This window comes from Linepithema humile, chromosome 1, assembly GCF_040581485.1.
Source record: "Linepithema humile isolate Giens D197 chromosome 1, Lhum_UNIL_v1.0, whole genome shotgun sequence".
In the NCBI taxonomy this organism is placed as follows: Eukaryota; Metazoa; Arthropoda; class Insecta; order Hymenoptera; family Formicidae; genus Linepithema; species Linepithema humile.
In genome coordinates, this window is record NC_090128.1 from 38,320,940 (window position 1) to 38,342,687 (window position 21,748).

The 21,748-nt window shown below is 36.5% G+C and overlaps 1 protein-coding gene across 1 annotated transcript; it reads left to right on the forward strand.

Moving 5' to 3' along the window:
- Nucleotides 1-84: 84 nt before the first annotated feature.
- Nucleotides 85-21,657, forward strand: Apoltp (Apolipoprotein lipid transfer particle). Its single transcript, XM_012379957.2, has 27 exons — nucleotides 85-338; nucleotides 532-694; nucleotides 1,331-1,375; nucleotides 2,356-3,436; nucleotides 3,609-3,972; nucleotides 4,126-4,435; nucleotides 4,704-5,206; nucleotides 5,407-5,702; nucleotides 5,941-6,403; nucleotides 6,611-6,752; nucleotides 6,823-6,996; nucleotides 7,210-7,755; nucleotides 8,456-9,362; nucleotides 9,617-10,721; nucleotides 10,996-11,283; nucleotides 11,397-11,594; nucleotides 11,673-11,828; nucleotides 12,004-13,146; nucleotides 13,450-13,802; nucleotides 14,076-15,460; nucleotides 16,195-16,379; nucleotides 16,469-16,623; nucleotides 16,800-17,974; nucleotides 18,058-18,269; nucleotides 19,265-20,281; nucleotides 20,600-21,049; nucleotides 21,202-21,657. Exons 2-27 carry the CDS (start codon nucleotides 631-633, stop codon nucleotides 21,283-21,285), a joined length of 12,801 nt encoding a protein of 4,266 aa, XP_012235380.2. The 5' UTR covers nucleotides 85-338; nucleotides 532-630; the 3' UTR covers nucleotides 21,286-21,657.
- Nucleotides 21,658-21,748: the final 91 nt, after the last annotated feature.

Sequence of the window (21,748 nt, forward strand, 5' to 3'; positions counted from 1 at the left end):
ATCGGAGAAAAGCCGACCTCTGACCCGTGCACAAACACAAAAAAACATCGGAAGACCTTTAGCATCCGATCTGCTCTCTCGCTACTGGACTCTTCGTCGGTCGGCCAACAACGGCGGAAATACTTATTTAAAAGCACACTGTGGACGCTACACTCTCTCTACCTCCGGGGCTTCGTCTCCAATCAAATCGCTGATACGCGCATCCCGGTTTATTTTCTAGGTAGTTATAGCAGGCATTTTCGTCACGGGAGAAAGAGTTCGGCCAGCCGCGAGTAACGATAAATTCAGGATAGATCTTTGTAGATCTAAGTGAACTTCATGTATTGCGAGAAATAACGGTAAGAACTTGAGAAGACAGTGTCTCTGAACATTAATTAAAAAAATGAAAGAGTGGTGATCAACGCAAGAATTACATATTGTGGAAATTTATTTACTCTGCGAGTGTTTAATAATTAGTTTATTAATGGTCTATTAAGATTGATTAATACAGTTCTGTTGATCAGTGAGATAACGAAGCAAATTTCTCAACAGATCAATGGTCCATCTCGATGTGTGAATACCATGTAAGAATAAAAACACGCTAGAAGATCAAATTTCTTACGATAGAATTTGAAAATTGACACCAAAGCTATGAGGGTCAGGGCGGTGCTACTTTTTGTGTTCGCATATGCAGTATTAGCTGCCGTGCAAGGAGGTAATTACTGCCAATTTTCGATATATTTATTGCAACGTCCGGTATCTTATTAATTTACATGTTATTGTTATTGAACGATGAAGTATTGTAATAGATATTCTTCTCTCTAATAAGAATTATTAGAATTGCATTATCAATAAATGTAGCTCTAAAAAAACAATCTTAAAATATAAAGTATAAATATTTACTAAATAAAAACTTTTCTTTATATATTTTTTTTTTTATTTAATAATACTAATCGCATACGTAATACATACGTAAAATCTATTTAGGCATTATATAATGTGTTATAAAAAAAGACAGTAAAAAATGCATTGGAAAAATATAATTATGTGATTCAAAAAGAAATGTATTATTTAAAAATATATTAACAATATTTAATAGCAATAAATAATATATTCTTTAAAATAACACAATTTATTAATATTAAAATTTATATACTAAAAAATTTGGAATTTTTAATTTATATGATCTAATTTTAATGTCTGAATTTATTTATTAAAATAAATTTAGACGTTAAAATTAAATAATTTAAATTGAAATTCTGAATTTTGTCGTAAATTTTGATACATTAACATATAATATAGTGAATTTTATATATTGCATAAAACGTTAAAAAATTTTTTATTTTCACAGAAATAACCAAAGATTTTACACAATGTGGCCGAACAAAATGCAAACGTAAGTAGTATTCTTAAATATCTACATATTTCAACTAACACAGTGATGTATTTCCTTATCATATTTCCGTCAAAGTTTTGAGTTACATTTCCTGACAATTTATCGTTTTCTTTATAAGCCACGTTAGCTTGTTGAATCAAAAGCCGAAGATCTATTTCCATTAAAACGACTTACGTTTTTCGAAAATTATTTATCATGTTTTTTTGACCTAAAATTTTAAACCTTAATGCTAATTTATTTAATGAGTATTATTATAAATATATAGTTTAAAAAAGTATGTTACACTTTAACCTAAACTAATAACTTGTATAAATATGTAAATAATATAACTTATTGTATTATTTGTTGCAAATTCTAATATGTTTATAAATTGTTAATTAGTTTGACTAAAATATGTTGTATTAAATATTAACCAATAATCTTTCAGAATAATCTTTTGATATTTCTTTTTTACGATTTTCTTCCACATCTTTAATAATTTTATCTTTGGCAAATGAATATATATAATAACTTTGACTATTTTTTTGTATACTTATTTCTATTTTTCCTTACATTGCTTACACAGTAAATTAATGCAATAGTACGTAATAATACGTTTATATAAAAATGGAGAACTTTGATCTCTTTATTTTTTAAAACAAATGCGTAGTTACAGATAACAGAGTGCGAGGATATAGAAAATAAACTATTTACTAAAATATGATGTATTAAGTATTAACCAATAATTTCTCAGAATAATCTTCTATCATTTCTTGTTTATGATTTTCTTCCACATCTTCAATAATTTTATCTTTATCAAATAAGTTCTCGAACAAAGACTAAAGTGCTGAATTGAAATAGATCGTACATTTCTTATCATATGCATTAAATAAAAGAATAATACGTAATTATAATTAACAATATATAATTAACATCATACTGCATTAATAGCGCACACGAACAGTATATTTTTTTTCTAATTAATTAATTATTTTTTTTAGTTCCTTCGGAGAGAAAGTTTAAATATCAAGAAGGTATCCATTACGTGTACACGTACTCCGTAGATGTAAACACGAATTTGGGCTATCGCCGTTGGAGTGGTCAGCCCAGAAAGGACGCAATTTTGCACATTGATGCCGCGCTATCCGTACATTTTAACAGTCCCTGCGAGGGAATTTTAAAGATCCTGAATGCCACTATCAGTCACGATCGTAGCACATACAACGCCGAGTTTCCTGATCATGCCGACTCCGAGTTCAAGGCCAGCCTCGAGCATTTTGCGTTGAAGTTTACTTTCGATGACGGACTGATTCAAGAGCTGTGCCCGGATCAGCGAGAGCCGGTCTGGTCGCTAAATCTAAAACGGGGCATTTTGTCGATGCTGCAGAACAACATGCAGCGCATCGACATAGATCATCGCATTGAAGAAGTGGATGTTTACGGCACTTGCGAGACTGAATATCGGCTGTACGAGGCTAAGCGAACCAGCCTAATTGTGAAGAAGAGCAAGAACCTGGCCGATTGCCGAAATGGGCCCAAATATTTTTCCGTCATACAGTCAAACTTCTACAAAAGCCCGCAGAGACAACGCGGACAGCACGGATTATTCAAATCTCGCAGCAACTGCGTGATTACAATCGACCACAATGTCTACGAGAGAGTAGTCTGCGAAGAGACGCGATTATTGCAGCCGCTTTCCAATGGCAAATCTGGCGCTAGGACGGAGTCTCGGATGGTTCTTCAGCTGATTCAGGAGTCGGCGAAGACCAGTTTCTCTCAGGAATTTGAAGAAAACGAAGACAACGATGATGAAAGTGAAGACAATTTTATTGGCAGCGCACTTCGCACGAAGAGAACCACATTGCTGTACGATCATGCAAAAACATTAAAAACCATGCACGGCGAATTGCGCACCTCTAGGGATCTGCTGAAAAACATATGCAGACTTGCAGCGAATGCCGACGAGCTGCAGCAGAGATTCTCCGAGATGTTCACCAATTTCGTCCATTCGGCTCGCTTTCTAGATTATCCCTCATTGTCACAGCTGTTTGCGAGAGCTAATAGCATTTGCAAAAATGGACAGTACGTAATTGCCACTCTTTATTCAAATATAATATTGTTCTAGTCAAAAAAAAAAAAAAAAAAAAATTCAAAGAAATTCGCACAAAATTAAAATTACCACAAATTTATTTTACTCGATATAATTTGATATCTTCTTTTAAGTTATATATTTCGCTTTTTTTTTATCTAACAGGAAACATATCATCGCAGCACTTCCGTATCTAAATAGCAACACTGCGATAAATTTAATGAGAGACTTGATTTTAAAGAAACAGATTAATCAAGAGATTATCAATGACTGGGTCATCACTTTTGCTTTGTTCCCGAGACCGGATCGCGACACTATCAAGGCTCTTTCGCAATTGCTAAACTTTCAGAATCAAATCCCTCAAACCCAGTTTATTTTAAGTTACTCTACTATTATTCATACATATTGCGCAAATAACGATGTCAATTGCATCGATTTGGAGGAAGTGGACCTGCTTTTGTCTCACCTGCAGCGGAAAATTTCTCAAGGCTGCACGGCTCGTCTTCATACTTCTCTCGCGACGAAAGAGGTAAAATATTTACCATATCTTTTTTTATTTGCAAGATAGATTTTAGTTACTAAAGATAAAGTATTGTGTATAACGTAAAAAATAAATTTTAACAGTTGCAATAAAACTCAATAATCACATTACGAAAAAAGACTAATGCAATTGTAATTACAGACGCTGGAAGCTTTGAAGGCAATTGGAAATATGGGGCTTGAGACGAAGAACTTGCGAAATAAACTGAAAAAATGCATAGACGACACCGGTGGATTTTTACCTATGGAAGTGCGCGTTGCCGCTATTGACGCGCATCGTAGACTGAAGTCCTGCGAGGAAACTCGGGATCAATTCTTCCTCGATTATTACCGTAACATGACGTTAGACACGGAAATCCGTATCGCCTCTTACTTGCAAGTGATGCATTGCCCTGACTACAGCGTTATAAAGACCATCAAGCATACTCTAAAAACAGAAGAAGTCAACCAAGGTTTGTATATTAATTTTAATATTGAACCGTTCAAATATTAAGTTGTTAATTTCTATTATAATATTTCGCGCGCGTAATCACGGATAGAAAAGTGTAACTCAGGTCTGCATTTTAAAAAATTAGTATTTCAAATTTATTTTAAATTACTCCAATAAACTTTAGATCATTTTATTTGCTTTTAAATTATTTTTTGTCACAATTTATAAGGTTCTAGCAATAAGGAGTAGCATTGGTCAAATTTCTAATTCCTTTTCTTAATAATTTTCAGTCGGCTCTTTCGTATGGAGTCACTTGACAAATCTTTACAACTCTGCTTCGCCCACTAGAGTTGAGATTCAAAGCCTGTTGACGGATCAAGATCTCGACAATAAGTTTAATAACGACATTAGAAAGTTCTCGCGTAATTACGAGAACTCCTTCTTCTCCGAAGAGTACAATATCGGTGCTAATTATCAGACCAATTTGATTTTTTCGCCTAAATCGTACATGCCACGATCGCTCACATTTAATGTGACAACCGATCTCTTCGGTCAGTCTGTTAATCTATTCGAGATCACGGCGCGAATGGAGGGCCTCGAATATTACGCAGAGAATATCTTCGGCCCGAATGGCATCTACAGCAATGAAAATATCTCGAATCACCTTCGGAACTTCCTCAGATATTTTAGATCAGCGCCGGAAAAGAAAGAGAATTATTGGGACGGTGTGAAACGGCTGCCTAATATTATCGATAATAATTTTGACCATCCAAAAATCAGTCTTGGTTATAAGGTAAAAAAAAAATAATATATATTTGTCGATTATTTAAGATTTACTTAAATTAAATTTATTAAAATGATAATTATTATAAACGAGAGTAATACGCTAATAACATTTATAATATGTCTATTATGATAAACTGCAAAATTGTACGATATAATTTATTTACAAGCTAAAATTCTTATATTACTGCATTTTCTTTGTTGCAAAAGATATTCGGAAACGAATTGAAGTTTATGATGCTTGACGGCGACAAGGAAGTAACGGCCGCGCTGGCAAACTTCAATCCTTGGCAGAAGATGAAACAGTTCTTGGCCATGCAAGAAATCCTCTATGAAAGAACTGGAATGTTTTTGGATTCCTCTTATGTTGTGCCGATGGGATCTGGTTTGCCGATTCGTCTGGATCTCGCCGGTTCCGCGGCTTGCAATTTCAAAATCTCGAAGATGCTCAATGACGCTCGACTCTCCGCTAGAGAGTTCCAACTCAACGCTAATATTGCATCTAGGTTCTTCTTCCATATATATATTCTCCAAAATTTCAACGATTTTAATATTATTTTTCTATAATACTTTTTTCACGCTAATATATTTCTTTTATCTTATTTTACTTGAAATTTGTAAGAGATATTTGCCTTTTAGAGGAATAACTCTCATATTAATTTATATTATTTTTCCGGTTCTTAATTAATTAAGTTTCTTCTATTTCTCTGATATTTTATATTATTTAATATTATGTCTTTGCAGCATAAGCGTCGACATGGTGAGCACGATGACAGTAGATGCTTTTTACAAGTCCGCTGGACTTAAATTGCGCACGAACGTTTATTCCTCGGGAAATCTGCAGTTTCATCTAAACCTAAATAATACTCGCTTAGTGCGTATAAGTCTGGGTTTACCAAATCGCAAGATAGAGGTGCTCTCGTTGGTCTCGGATGTAGCTTTAATCAAAGGCAACGGTGCCGAGATTGAGGAAAAGCCGCTGGAGAAACCCAGGACTGTTATTACTAATACCAATTGCAGCTGGCCTGAGTTGCATACATTTATAGGTTTGAAAATGTGCGCCGAATATCAACTCACGAACATGACTGGCGATTCTAATGCACCTTTTCTTCTTCTGAACGGACTTACGTACTTTAAAACTTATTTGCTTAAAGCTGATCCGACCGCAAAAAATTACGTGTTGGAATATAAATGGAACAAAACTCAGGTGTGATATAGAAGTTGTATATAGTTTTCTATTTACAAATCAAATATTGAAAAAGCTTTAATTTCTCATACTAATAATTCTTGCTGTTTTATTATAATATTAATAAAATTAATATTAATATTTAATAAAAATTATAGTAAACTCTTGAAGACTTTAAATATTAAAGCGAATATTATTTTTCATGGCTTTTAATTAACTGTTTTCTAGGAACATAGCACATTTAAGTTGATGTTCGACACACCAGGCTCGCAGGTGAACAGAGAAATCAGCGCTACCGTTACTTTTGATATATTAAATAATAACGTTACTGTTCTGCTTCATTCAGCTGGTAATTCTGTAATTGCTAAAGGTCAGTGTTTTGTGACTAAATATTTAGTTTTCTCAAATTGTTATTAATAGAAATATTTATATGCTTTTAGGCACATATAAACGTTCCGAAAATGAGACTTCCATAGACATTGGTTTCAATGTAAATGGCACAAAGCATTTGGATGCTAGTATAGGCTATACGACGGAAAAATTTAATTACGGCTATACCTATAAACCTAATGTGCATCTGACTGTCAATAGCGAACGTGTCGCTGCCATTTTAGGTATTTTGTCGCATACAATTGTATTTACAATCAAACAACTAAGCTTTTAATTTTATTAACTCTTTCTTTATGTTATCTTCGGCTTTTAAAGAACTTTATTTTTATTACCAATTATTCTAAAATCCTCAATTACAATCAATTGTTATATATTTTATTGATATGATTATGTTATAAACATACCACTGGTACTCTAGAAAAATTCAAATTGTTTAGGTGAGATAAGACATGCGCAGAAGAACAACGTCTCCCAATTCGATATAAATTTAACTTTTCAAACAAAGCGAGTCTGGAGCAACCTAGTCGGCTATGTCGTCAAGCGGAACATCAGTCTGGCCGGAGATTTCCAGTTAGACTATCAGCTACAACGTATGCCAAAGAAAGAGAGTCTACACTTAGAGATTTCGTTATCCAATCGTTCGTCGAAAACTCTCACGCACAAGACTGCCGATGTAAAGCTACACTCTACTGCCTATCCGCAACTCAACACCGCGATTAATGCTTGGTATCAACAAGCTCTCGGCCATCTCGAGTTGCATGCCGAGGTGAACTCCAATCCGCATCTCAAGGACGATCGACACAAACTTACAGCGCAGCTGATCATTTCCTACTCAAATATGTATTTTCAAAATCAAGGCACAAAGGTGAGCGCGCTGATAGCCGTCACCAAACCCATTCAGAACTTGGACATCAAAGTGGGAGTCAATCACTACTCTCTCGGCCCCGAGTCGAAGACCAGTTTGCTCGTAGGATACGCTCCAGGTACAGATTTATTGTTAAATATATATATATTCCTCCACAAAAAATAGAGAACACTTTTTAGAAAATCTCGGGCAATTTTTAAACCACTGAAACTAGGCAAAAAGTCGTCGCGGATAAAAATTAAAGAAACATTCTAAAGTTTAAAGTTACTTTTACATGCTTTAGACCGTCTTTTGAAAATTTTCAATCTTTACACTTTTAATATAATATAAATCCAAAAAGAACATATTATTTTATTTTTTAAATTACGTACGTTCAACACTCTACAACCCGATAAAAAAATTTTTCTTTCAAAATTATGACAAAATAATGATTTATGACAAGTATTGAGTTACTATCGGCAGAAAAAACATTTTTTTATTACAGCTACATTACTTAAGCTACAGAGTGTTGAAAGTACGTAATTTTAGAAACAAAACAAAGTGTTTTTTTTTAGTTCAAAACTGTACAAATAAAAAACTTTTTTGAATGACTAAAAACATGTATAGTACAAATTTCAAGCTTTTTTAATTTTTTGTCTACGATGATTTTTTGCCGCGTTACAGCAGTTGAAAAATAGCTCAATTTTATTAAGCATCTGAACGTCTCGACGCAACAGAGTGGTGCGGCCGTATATTAAATACTTTTTTGGGAGGGAAAATAGTGTATAAGCAAGATTTAATTAATTGTAACAAATATTGAAGAAGCTTTTTGTTTGCAGGCAAGGAGATCAGTCTAATTGTCAACCTTATTATGCCGCGCGGTTTGCTGTTCTCTATGGAAGGCCACACAAATCTGACGATCCCAAACTTCAACTCGATGTTGATAGATGTGCGCATTATGGAGCGATTACAAAATGAGTACGAGCTGGAGTTCTTCGGCACGTGGTTCAGTGGTCACAACATGACCGCACGCGGCACTTACTCCGACAGATCGTCGGTGGTTGTCGTCAACCACCACCTAAAGATGATTTTCAAGTCGCTGAGCTTCGTCACCCCGATTCTACTCAACTGCCACTTGTACCAGAACCACAGTGACATCAGGGTTAGCTTGTATGCCGAACAGGTGGACTACAACAAGTACGCTTTCGTGCTGAATCACACGGTGCTATCGGCGACCAGCTTGATGTCTTACGTGGAAGCCAGGTATCATAACACCGTGTATTCGTTGATGACAAATGTGGATACCACGCGAGAGATCCGCTTGGAGCTGCATCTGGACAATTGGAGAGACGTGCATTTGACCCTAAGTGGCATCAATGAGATAGATCGGCAGGAATTCGCGGCGGAAGTTAAATGGGACGCCAACAGAGACCCCGCCTTGAAAGTCGGCACAATGTTGCAGTTGAGTAAAGTTTATATATTGGACGCAGCTTCACCCGGCATCAAGCGAAACGCAATGATAACGCTGACCTATCCGGGTCGACTAGTGATCGGCTCGTGTGATCTAGTCGTCCGTAGTCCGCACAATTATCAAGCGGACATTAATCTAAACTGGAGCCCTAAGGATGCAATTAAAGTATCGATCGGCGCGGATTACGACGTTCAACCGGAAATGATATCTGTCAAGTTAGAATCGCAGCTTTTAACACCTTTCGAGCAATGGAAGAAAACCGCGTTAAACGCAAAGTAAGTGTGCGCTCAATTTTTGACTGATTTTACTTACATGTAACAATAAATTTAAAAGATTATTGCAATTATAATATAAAAAAAATACAAATGTATTGATTATAGCCAAATGTTGGTTATAATCAATTATAATAATGTTTTAATTACATGTTATTATTTTTTTTCTAATTAATGTAATAAAATTCGAACTGAAGAAAGCTACATTTAAAAATAGTTTTTACAGTTACAAGATATTAATCCTAGTTTTTTCGCAGATATTTACAACTGTCCGACAAGATTTCAGCCAGCACAAGCGTTCACTGGAAAGACTCTCAGCATGTGATGGGAGAGTTATTTGCCAGTACGAACGAGCAAGAAGATTTGAAAGAGTGGACAGCAAACTGCGGTTTGATCAGCACTGTTCACGCTATCACCTGGATGACCGTGAATGTCACTCACAAGGTGTTACGCTCGCAAATAACGGATACACATGTGCTGATCAAGTACGACCCCGACAAGACGATCGACGCGCGCAGCGTCTGGCAGCTGGACAAGGAATCAGACAATGTGTTCAATCTGACCGGCAATCTACATTTGTACTCGCCTCTGGCGAGCTACCGGAAGAGCGAGTTCATATGCCAGCTACGTCTGATGAGCAGCTGGAAGTTCTTCGGTGCGGCTAATCTTGACTTGGACAAACGCAAGTACACCGGCCGTCTGATTGGCGACCTCGTACGCTGGAAGGAATCCAAGATCGAATTTAACGCCACTACGCCGCTGGAGAAATTCGCCTTCGTGCGCGGCAGGTTCGGCCTCTCGGAGCGCAATCGGCACATGGTAGCCGAGGTCGTCACACCAAATGGCCCACTGGGCGTCGAAGCGTTGTGCCAGATTCTCACCGCCACTTATGACTTTAACGTCAAGTTGATGCTGGCGACGCCAATCGAAATACTGCAGAAGGCTCTCGTGATCGCCAAGTTGAATCGGCGCGAGGCCGACTTCAGAATCGGTTATAACAACATTACGGCAGGCTTCCTCGGCACTTGGCACTACCGCAACATCACTGACTTCGATTACAGTTACATAGTGTTTACGCCGTTGAAAGGTTTGCAGGAATGCGGTGTAATCACAAAATTGATTGTGGCGCGTACGGAGCCCGACGGTATGCTGGATGTTGATACGGAGTTTTCATTGAGACTGGCAAACAACAAGATCGGTATAAAGGTTAAGGGTGGACCGAAACCTCCGCCCGTTAAGATTCCGGTAAAAATGAGAATTATAGTGCCCACGACGGATGATCCTGAGGTCGATGAATCGGAAGAAGAAGAGGAAGAGGAAGAAGACGATGAGAATGGTCTCTATTGGCGAGGAGAACTGCAGGTAATCGCAATTCGGATAAGTAATGTTTGAAATAAAATTTAAAAGTAAAAATTTGATTGCAAAAATATTTTTATGTCGAGTTTAAAATTGAATTGTACGTATACAAAAATTTTAATAAGAACTTAGGAGTAATTTTATATAATTTTATATCAATTTATAATTTATATAATAGAATATTAATATAAAAATTAATTTTCAAACATAATTATAGTATCTTAACATAATATTGCAAATTAAATATGTCATTATACATACATAAGTTTTTAATTTATAGATATGGCCCGCGATAATGCCGGATATCTTAGGAGAGCTAGATATAGATACCGAAGGCGATATGTACAAAGTTCTAAGCACAATATCATTACCACCCGGAAAAATTATTATAGACGACAGCTTTACCATGGAAGATGTCTTTCACATAAAGAATGATTTACATGTTGATTTAACGTTCAGTAATATCCGAGAGCTAACATCGTCGTACATGTTTCTAATTGATATGGAAAATCCTACCTATTTTATGGAAATGAACGTAAACGTTAAGAAAAATAATACATGGATCGAGGTAATTACGCTGATATAAAAATCAATATTATTTTATATTTTTTCACAATTACAAACATAAATCAATAAAATTATCAAAAATATACTAAACGCATAAGTTTTTCTATTACACAGACTGGGTTTCATGGAAATTATACAATTAAAAACGATGATAAAGTGACACATATGGTGAAGTTTGGTTTAAAAACTCCTATAGAACCTCTGAATAATATCCACATTGATGCAATCATGGATATTGAAGGCAAGTTGTACAATGGTACAGTTATCATTCGTGGGAATAAATTAGTCATAGATTTGTCCGGAAAAATTAAGGTGAGCTTCGCACAATTCCTTGTCTCAAAATTTATAAATAAATAATTGGAAAATTAGAAAACAATATTTTTTGTGTAGCTAGAGAACGCTTTACTGGATATGATGATCTCGGGTGCAATCAACGCATCCGTTATAAAAATACCGAAAAGCACTATCACTGTAAAGAAAGACTTTACCGGAAATAAAAAGCAGTTTAAATTTAGCGCAGGGATGGAAGAACCTGTATCAAAATACGTAAGTATTAATAAGTATAATAAAAGGACAGATTATTATCGATTAAATTAGTAATAATTCCATTTTTATAAATTAACATAGCACACATTAATGTCAAAGATTTTAAGTTTTGTTAAAATTTTAAATTACTATTAAATAAAATAAAATTAATATCCGAGTTCCACTATTTTTCTAGACGTCCTTAGAGTCCGCCTGGCAGGTAGATGAGCATCTTGTAACAGTTTCCGCGAAGCTGGAAAGCTGGATAAAAGCTTTGAAGTCATTGGAGACCGACATTTCTTACAGTAACGCCATTCGTATAAACAATACGGCTAAGTTAAACGTAGATTTAACACATCTCGACAAGAAATATCAATTAAATGGAAATTTGAACAACGGTAAAGTCGATGCCGACTTGGACACGCCGTTTTCGAAATCTCATTACCAATTTCGTGGAAATTTAAGAGAGATTAAGGAAGCAACTGAAGCAATATATCACATTGACGGAAAACTGAAAGACCAGTTGAAAAACAAATTTTACGATGTCAACTCCGTCATTCTCATGCAGGAAGACACTCCGGTTTCGATGAACGTCAGCCTATTTCCAACGGGCGAGCCAAATGCCAATAGAATCAACCTAGAATTGAGGAGAAAAAAATATGGTTTGCTGCTGGACGTAAATGGTGGATCCTTCAATGGCAGCCTCGATGCAAATGTTCTCAATAATTTGAATTGGGACGTGAATGCTCGTACGGACATCCAAACGGCTGACGCTGTAGAGACCTATAAATTAATCACCTTTATGAATGTGCAGGTGAACGGCAATGCCAGCCTGTACATTCACGCCGAGACACCTTGGAACGACAGCAGAATCACGACAATTAATGGCAACATGATGCTGACTAACAGCAGCGGCGATGTTCGATTGAATAATCTATTCAACAGGAATCGGTGCCACGCGGCTATGAGTTGGTCCCTGATCTACATGGAAAACATGTTTGTGAAATTAGTGACAGGATACAACACTGCCGTTCTGGGTACGAAAGAGGTGAATACTCATATATTCTACAAGAATCCCGGTCGATTGTACAGGACCCTCAATATGGGCTTCGATTTGGATCTTAATCAAAAAGCGTGGGAACTCGGGGCAAACGCGACCATAGGTTTCCGCAATCAACAAAACGTCGATGCGGTGTTTGCGGTGAAATTGCCTCCTCCGAATAACGATGACCATCAATTTCTAATCAGCTATCACACGAACAAAAACGCAAGCGACATTTCTTACGTTGTGGGCTACAACGCAGTTCGAGCGAAGAGTAATTACGCCTCGAACGGATCGGTTTGTATTTTTTTTCAAATATTAATGAATAAATCAAATTATAATCCGCAATAATACAGATTTGAATAAATAGTTTCTGATCTATCAAAAGTATTTGTGCAAACTAATAAACTAATTTAGAACATCATTTTTAAAGTTTCGTAAATTTAAAAATTTTTAATTTGCAAATACTTTATATAGAGAGTTTAGTGTAATATAAGAAATTCTGAAATAAATTATTTTTCTTTTCGTGCATGTTTACGTATATAAATTAAAAAAAAGAAGATATTTTCTCAAATATACAACAATTGTGTCAAATTTCAGATACGAATAGCGACGCGTGATATTAATGGACACCTTCGGCTGACTTGGGGAATACTATCTGTAAATAATCTCTTTAACATCACCTTTGATAACAAGGAGATCGAACTTAAGTATTCTCTGTATACGCCAATGTTTCGTCAAGAGGAAACAGTCGTGCTACTCTTCAGTTACGATGCTAATTCCGATGAACGGAATCTGATTAATGTTGATCTCTTTTACCCCCCGAGCCGGCAAATTGGAAGTGCAAGGATATTTTATGAGAGTTTAATTAATGTCAATGGAACTCTCAACGCTACAATATCTATAGAAAACTTGTCATACGTTGGCTGCAATTTTGTTGTGCTTACTACTTTGTGAGTAAATTGTATACATTAATTACACTACAGAATAAATTCTTTTTACTTTTAAAATAATGATTTAATTGCAGAATATTTACAAAAATTAAAAAATATTTCTATTAAGATTATTTGTTTGTCCCTAATGTGCTTTCTAAAAAATTCTGTTTGTTGATCTTGTATAAATAATTTTATAAATATAGTATTATTTGGAATCTTTTAGAAATAATTTTTGCAGATTTATTTATTTCTTTAATTTTTTCTGATTATTATCTTTTTTTTCATTTACAGAAGACAGAATAAAAGATTTATTGAACTTTTCTGGCCGAACAATACAGCCTTGCTGAACTCCGATTACAGCTATCACAGCGAGCGACTGAACTCAAACATGGATGGTATCCTTCATATAGAAGTTCCTCTGAACGCTCGTCATATCGGTCATTTAACTTACGGCTATAAAAAACGTCCGCAACATACGACGGGTCATTCCATCTTGGTCTACAACGACGAAAAAGTACTTCACGCTCGATACAATTCGACAAGCGAATCTCGAGCCGGCTTTGAAAAGGACAACATCAAGGTGACAGTGGAGAACGTTTACAAACCCATTTGCGTCGTCTACATAAACCAATACGAGTATAGCGGTGGAAATGAGGGTACGAATTATCCTACCACCGAATTCAAGCATGTCAATGTTTATCGGCTGGATAACAGCTCAGCCTTCAATATTGCCGCCGAATCGAGGATCCGCACCACCCATACCGGTCAGCACATTCAGCTAAAAGCGATGCACTCAAATAGGACGATTCAACTGAGAACGGACTACCTGGTGTTGCCGGGCGAATTCGATCAGAACGCCTGGCTGGGCGTGAGCGAAGACGCCTGGATATCTTATCACGTGAACATCTTGAACAAAACCACCGAAGATATGGACAATCAATTCCTCATTCTCAGCTTGTCTTATCCCCGGCGAAATTTCACCTTGGACGGCTCCTACAAGATCACCAACGACGAGGTGAACTCCGAAGCGGACTTGCAATGGCAACGCGACGATGAGAAGTCCAGAACTGTCGGCGCGGCCTTCAATTGGACGAATCTCACCGCAACGTTGACGGAGAATCAGCAACAAGCCGTGCTGACCTTCCGACATCCTACCTTCGAGAAAAACGTCACTTTCAAGGGCGTTTTGAGGAAAAGGGATGCAAAGGATCTGATAAACGTCGTCTTCGCCGCGGATTACTCCACTGACGAGAATAAACTGCTAACGTTGTCCGCGTTGTTGAGAGACGAAAGCGACGCGTCGAAGACGAGATATCTTTACAAAATAGCCGGCAAACACATCAGCACTAAAATGGACCTTGACGTTGAAGGATTTGTTCACAGACAAGAGTACGTACTGTTCGAAACGGTGAACCACGCCCGATACCAACGCGGTTACATGCCGAGCGAAACTGGAGAATTGATCGGTCGGATCAATCGGGAATCGAGGGAAATGATGTTCCGACGAACGAACAACGAAGCGATCAAATATTTCGAGATTGGGTATTATCCTTCACCTTCTCGATATGTCGTGAACGGCAGCGCTATCAATACGCCGGAAAAACTTAACACCACCGGTCTTTTCTTCTTGGATCCGAGCGAAAAGCTCATCTGGATGATGGTAAATTATACACCCGGTAGGTATTACATGTCAGGAAATTTTAAAGAGATAAAATTACATAAGATAAAACTATAAAATTTAATTTTGAAGAATTTTTTCCTAAAATTAATACATTACTCTACAAAAAATAGAGAACACTTTTCAGACGCTCGAAATCTTATCGTTCGAAAAATTATCGCAGACGAAAAATTAGAAAAGCATTTTAAAACTTGAATAAGTTTGTACTTTCATGCAGTTGGACCGTTTTTTTTTTAATTTTTTATTTTTACACTTCTAATATAAGCTCAAAAAAAAGAACATGTTGTTTTAGTCTTAAAATTACGTACGTTCAACACTTTGCAATTCGATAAAAAAATTTTGCAGTTCGATAAAAAAAATTACAATATTTTGAAAAACTACAAAACGCGTTTTTTTATTTTGCTATGCTTTTTTCTTTGCTCGAATTACGAACGACTTTGCAGTTGAATTTTTTACGTTAATGTTACTACCGATGGTAAATGCTATTTTTCACAGAATGTAGATGTAATGTTCATTTTAAAATCACGTAACTCGGACAAAAAAATCAGCAAAATTAAAATATTTAATTCAAAATTAATGCATAAATACCCAAAATTAATCTGAATTTTTCGTTATCTTTATTTTTACAACAAATTATTTCAAAAGTAAGATTACCTAAAAAGATTTCTCTTTCTTTGCTTCTTCTCTTAATTCTTTTTCGTGTATTTTATCGCAATAATTTCCATTCTGTAGATGCGACTGTGAGTTTAAGAATGCATGGCTTCATTCCGGATGCTCGAAACGCTAGATTCAATATTTGGAGAACCTACGACGATGATCTGACAATATCGGACGTCGCTTTTTATTTGAAGTTAAACCACTCGAGACTCGTTACTTCAACTTTGCGATGGCGACCCGAACTAAAGAGCGATATTATTGTAAGTGATATTATTATGAATGTATTAAAGCTACTAAATGCTTGATGTAACCTCGATATGATTAGTGATTACTTCATAATTGCTTGCAGACCACTGTAAAAACGAGCTTCAACGAAATGTATACAAACATGGACAATGACATTATTTATTGGAAGCAATACATAAAAAGTGAAGTAATAAATGCCATTACAGATGTGTGGGAAGACGCGCAGAGTGACATTTCGGGATTCCTCGATGATTGGAAGTAAGTGTATAAAAATATGTGTGTTAAATATGACATTTCGTTGCATGTATGTTCCAGAATATTAATAAAAAAGTGATATAAAGAAAATAATAATAAAATAAGAGCAAAATGTAATCACTTGTATATTATTTAGTTAAATAATTATGTACATTATATCTATTCTATTTGTCTCTTAGTGATCTGAAAGTTCTCGAACGCGATTTCGAAGAATTCAAAATATATCTGAATAGCTCGTACAACGCCAATGATTTCTACATCAAGGACATCGTTACTCTTGGCATGTACGTCATTGATGAACTATCTCTGCGGAGCCACATTCAATCTCTTCCCAATATCCTAAACGAAATCTGGGAAATAATGGGCGAGTCTGGCGAAGCCTTGCGAAACTCTCTGCTCTGGTTGATCGAGACCGTTAAGAATGCTTACAACAAGGTGTCCGAAATCATCGCCGCTGTTTTGAGAGGTGATTCGGTGTCGCAGGTGGCAAATATAATTGAGCAGTTGATCGAAAAGTACGACATGTTCATCAAGGATCTGCATGTGTCTTTAATCAAGTACATCGAGAATCTCTGGAATACGATTTTCCTGTCCGTTGCGGAGCAATGGTATAGGTTCTTAAGATTAATGGAACCCCTCTTTATCCGGTTCGTTCATTATGTCGAGACTCTCGTTTGGAAAGCGAGCAAAGAGATGCTGGACTTCCTGTACGATCGCAAAAAAGAGATCTTCACGTCGCCGTATTTTGATCGTTTCAACAACTTTACGCAGGACATCGACAAGGTCTATCGCGACATCAAGGCGAATGATATAATTACCAACGTGCACAAGTACTCGAGTCTGATAATACAATTTATAAAGGAGCGCTACTTCGCCTTCGTGCCGTTTGGCAAAGAGCTCAAGGACATTGTCGATGAGATCGTGTCGGAATTAAAGGAGCTGAAGAAGTTGTCCTCCGTAAATTATACTTTGGAAAAACTCGAGCAGTTGTACGACAAGATTAGCTACTTCTGCGATTACTTTGAGGTCAAAGCCAAAATGGAGGCTCTCATCCGATTGACACACTCCAAGATAATGGACATCAGTCAGACGGCGTTGCAAGCCGAGAATCGCTATAGAGAAGCCAAAACCATGTTCATTTTCGATCCTAATCAAGGTCTGATGTGTCTGGAGCAGAAGCTACCCATGTCTTGGCACGCCTTTAATCAGACACCTGAATTCCACGAAATACCGGAGATAAGAGCGATCACGAACGTCAGAACGTACTTTACAACATCAAATACTACTTTCTGGACTCTTTACTATCAGTACAAGCCATACTCGGAGCTGTCAAATTGGTTGCCGCCGTTTAAAGGTTTGTCTCGTGTGAAATCTTCTTAATTAAATTTATTAAATTTAAATGAACCGAGAATTAACTGTTTTTAACATACATTTCAGCACAAGCTATGATTGTTGGATCCCAACATTATGTAACTTTCGACGGACGTCACTTCGACTTTGCGGGAAATTGTACTTATTTGTTAGCCAAGGATTTTGTGCGCAATACTTTCGCAATTCTGGTGAAATATGATCGGCAAGCTGAGAAAATCACGCATCAGATCATTGTACTGATCGGAAACAACGCTATCGAACTGGATCTCTTCAATAATGTTAGTAAAATAGTAATACAAATTAATTTTAAAATTAAAAGAAGACTCAAATTTAAATCAATTTTATTCAACAAACATTGATATTTTATGTGTAATTAATTATATCAAATCACTCAAAAAGACGTCGTCATTCACAATGTGTGATGAACCTTTTTCAAAGATATTTTATTAACTCAATGCATCTTAATAACAATTGATATATTTTTTTGGAATAATTAAACACCAACTATATTGAATTATTAAAAATGTAAAATAGCTATGTTGACCCAGAGCCAAGTGTTAGATGCTCAAAAAAATAATAATTAACCAAATTATTAATTCATACGTTTCGGCACATTTATTTCGGCCATCTTCAGTGATAACATAATAGAAAGTAAACAATCGTTACAGAGGAAACATGAAAGAATAAAAACAAATATGCTCCGCAAGGCCAATGCATATCGGTTAAAGAATTTGAACGCTCATTATAATATAAAATAAAATAGTAATCAATTAATACTGCGACGCAAAGTCGTCGTATAACAATTGCAGGTTTCGCACATATTTATGTATGTCAACAGGTTTCAAAATTAAAAAAGGAAAAGAGATCTTACTTGAAATGTCCAAGTTATAAATAATATAATGTTACAGTAAACGGATAGATTGTCCACACAATGTGTCTCCAACTTCGAACATATATGAGTTATTATAATGAGCGTTCAAATTCTTTAACCGATATGCGTTGGCCTTGCGGAGCATATTTGTTTTTATTCTTTCATATTTCCTCTGTAACGATTGTTTACTTTCTATTATGTTATCACTGAAGATGGCCGAAATAAATGTGCCGAAACGTATGAATTAATAATTTGGTTAATTATTATTTTTTTGAGCATCTAACACCTGGCTCTGGGTCAACATAGCTATTTTACATTTTTAATAATTTTTTATTATTAAGGCCCAAGTTTGACATTTCTTTTATAATTGTATAACTATATTGAATATTAAATGTTTTCTAGACAATAAAGCTAATTTCTCAACAATCTACCGACACGATAACCAATCTGCAGCTGCCAGTCGAGTTGGACAATAATACGACGTACATTTATCAAGAGGAGAACGTGGTGACGGTGGAGCGCAAGAATAACCAATTTCGGCTAGAGTGCAACCTCAAATTCAATTTATGTACTTTAGAGCTGTCGGGCTGGTATTACGGAAAAATCGCCGGTCTTCTCGGCACCATGAATAACGAGCAATTTGACGACAATCTAGGATCGAACAAGTTGCTGCTGAAGGACACCGGTAGCCTCGCTCGCAGCTGGTCCATCAACGAGAATTGCGCCGATGCGGCCAATCACGCCAACAAGACCCAGCGTCAAGATAGCGCGATATCCACGTTCTGCAACGAACTGTTCGTGAACAAGAGCTCGGAGTTCGGCATCTGCTTCAACGTGATCGAATCCGCCAAGTACGCCGACATGTGTCTGAGCACCTTTACCGAGGACGAAGCGTGCACGGTGGCGATGTCGTACATGCAGAAGTGTATGTTCCACGACACTTACTTGCGAATACCCGATCGATGCACCACGTGCACCATGATAGACGGCGGTCAAGTAGCCGAGGGTGATTTCAAGCGACTGGAGGGCGACAAAGTGCCGCAATCGGCCGACGTGGTGTTCATCGTCGAGGCGAAGAACTGCAACCGCGATATGAAGCTGAACAACAGCATGGAGTTGTTGATTACGCAACTCAGCAAGGAGCTGAACAACCGAAACCTCACAGGCAACCGTTGGTCCCTCGTGGTGTTCGGCGGCGACGGGGTGTACGACAAACCGCGAAGCATCATCCTCGACGGACAGATCTTTACGAAAAACGTGGTGCGCTTCGTTGATTACTTCGATCACGTGCCGATCGGCGGCGGTAGTCAGGACATCTTCGCCGCAATTGGCTTCGCATCGCGACTCGTTTTCCGTGCTGGCGTTTCGAAGACCTTCATACTGATGCCATGTTCGCATTGCGAACCGGAAAACCAAACGGTAAGTTCTTCTCTTAAAACCAATTAGAGCGGCAGAAATATTATGAGAATGTCTTGAGACAAATATAAAAAGTATAAAAGATAACTTCTAGTGCAAGAGTCATGTCGCAACGTAAATACGTCGCTATCTCGTTGCGTTTTGACATTTGATAACACGCGCGTTAAGTTGTATGCAATTTTATTCGAGCTTTATTCGTATTTATTCGTATTAATTTATTCCGTAAATTTAATAATTTTTATCTAACTTATCTTCAATCATTCGTGTTTAGTAATTTGTCTCGCAACTCATTAGTAACTTATCTCGCAATTTTTTGCTTAGTTGGAATACTCCGTGTTACATCAAGTAATGCTTGAGCACGACATTACTTTGCACATATTGATGGACGGCGACTTCGAATACGAGAAGGAAAAGATCAGCAAGATTTTTTACGGCTTAGACGCGGCTAAATCGTACACCAAAAAGGATGCCCGAGTACTGAATGGCGATGTGGATCTTAGGAGGCAGGTCAAACTCTCTAAAAACGTGCTAGGCTACTGTACGCCGCTGTCCCTGGAAACGAATGGCACGATATTCAGCGGTACAAAGTTACGCCTCGAGAAAAGCGCCTCGATCAAGAAGTTCGCGAGCGTTTTTTCAAAAAGAGTCGCTCTTACCGCCGAGCCGAACAAGTGTCAAGTTTGTGAGTGCATCGCCGATAATAACGGCGTCACGAAGATGGAATGCATGCCCTGTATATTCCCAATGCCCGTGCACGTGGATTACATGAGCGTAAGTATGAAGTCTGTATAAAAAATCGTCGATTCTGTATAAAGTTCCAAAAAAACTCCAAAATATTAAAAAATTTAAGGAAATTTATTACACTTGCATTGTCGGAGATATATTCATCTTTTATATATTCAGTCAAATTATTTTTGTTACAGAAAACTTTCAATCTTAACGAATCACTCTCGATGATACCACCGTTAGACGATGATTATGGTCAAATCGACATGGAGGACGACTGAAGTATAATTAAGAAAAAATCATAGCTAGATAATGTTAACAAACTCATTGGTATTAGTCCTATTTATTTATAATATATCTTAAAATATAGGGTAATACCTACCTCTTCTCAATTGAGGATCTGTTTTGTAAACATAATATGTTATGGCATTGGAGTTAAGAACATCCATTGACAATTTATAGAAAATATAAATTTTCATTATTATTTTTAAGTAATAATTAGAAATCCGATGCCATAAATAGATTCTATAATCCATATGTATATTTTAAAACCGTAAATTTTTCACGTATTGCAATTATAAAGTATATGGAAATACAAAATATTAAAATATAATAAATGTCAATAAAGATTGATGCCGTATTAATCACAAAAATGTAATTGTTTTAAAACCAAGTCTATAATTGGGATATACGTTGGGAGAAGTATATACACGAGATGGGGGAAGTGTGACTATCATATAAAAG

Excerpts from the sequence above, each read along its gene's own strand:
- Apoltp (XM_012379957.2), top strand. The coding sequence starts at position 631 with ATGAGGGTCAGGGCGGTGCTACTTTTTGTGTTCGCATATGCAGTATTA. Across the intron at positions 3,437-3,608 it reads AGCATTTGCAAAAATGGACA|GAAACATATCATCGCAGCAC; the intron begins GTACGTAATTGC and ends TTTATCTAACAG. Across the intron at positions 15,461-16,194 it reads GATGGTAAATTATACACCCG|ATGCGACTGTGAGTTTAAGA; the intron begins GTAGGTATTACA and ends TCCATTCTGTAG.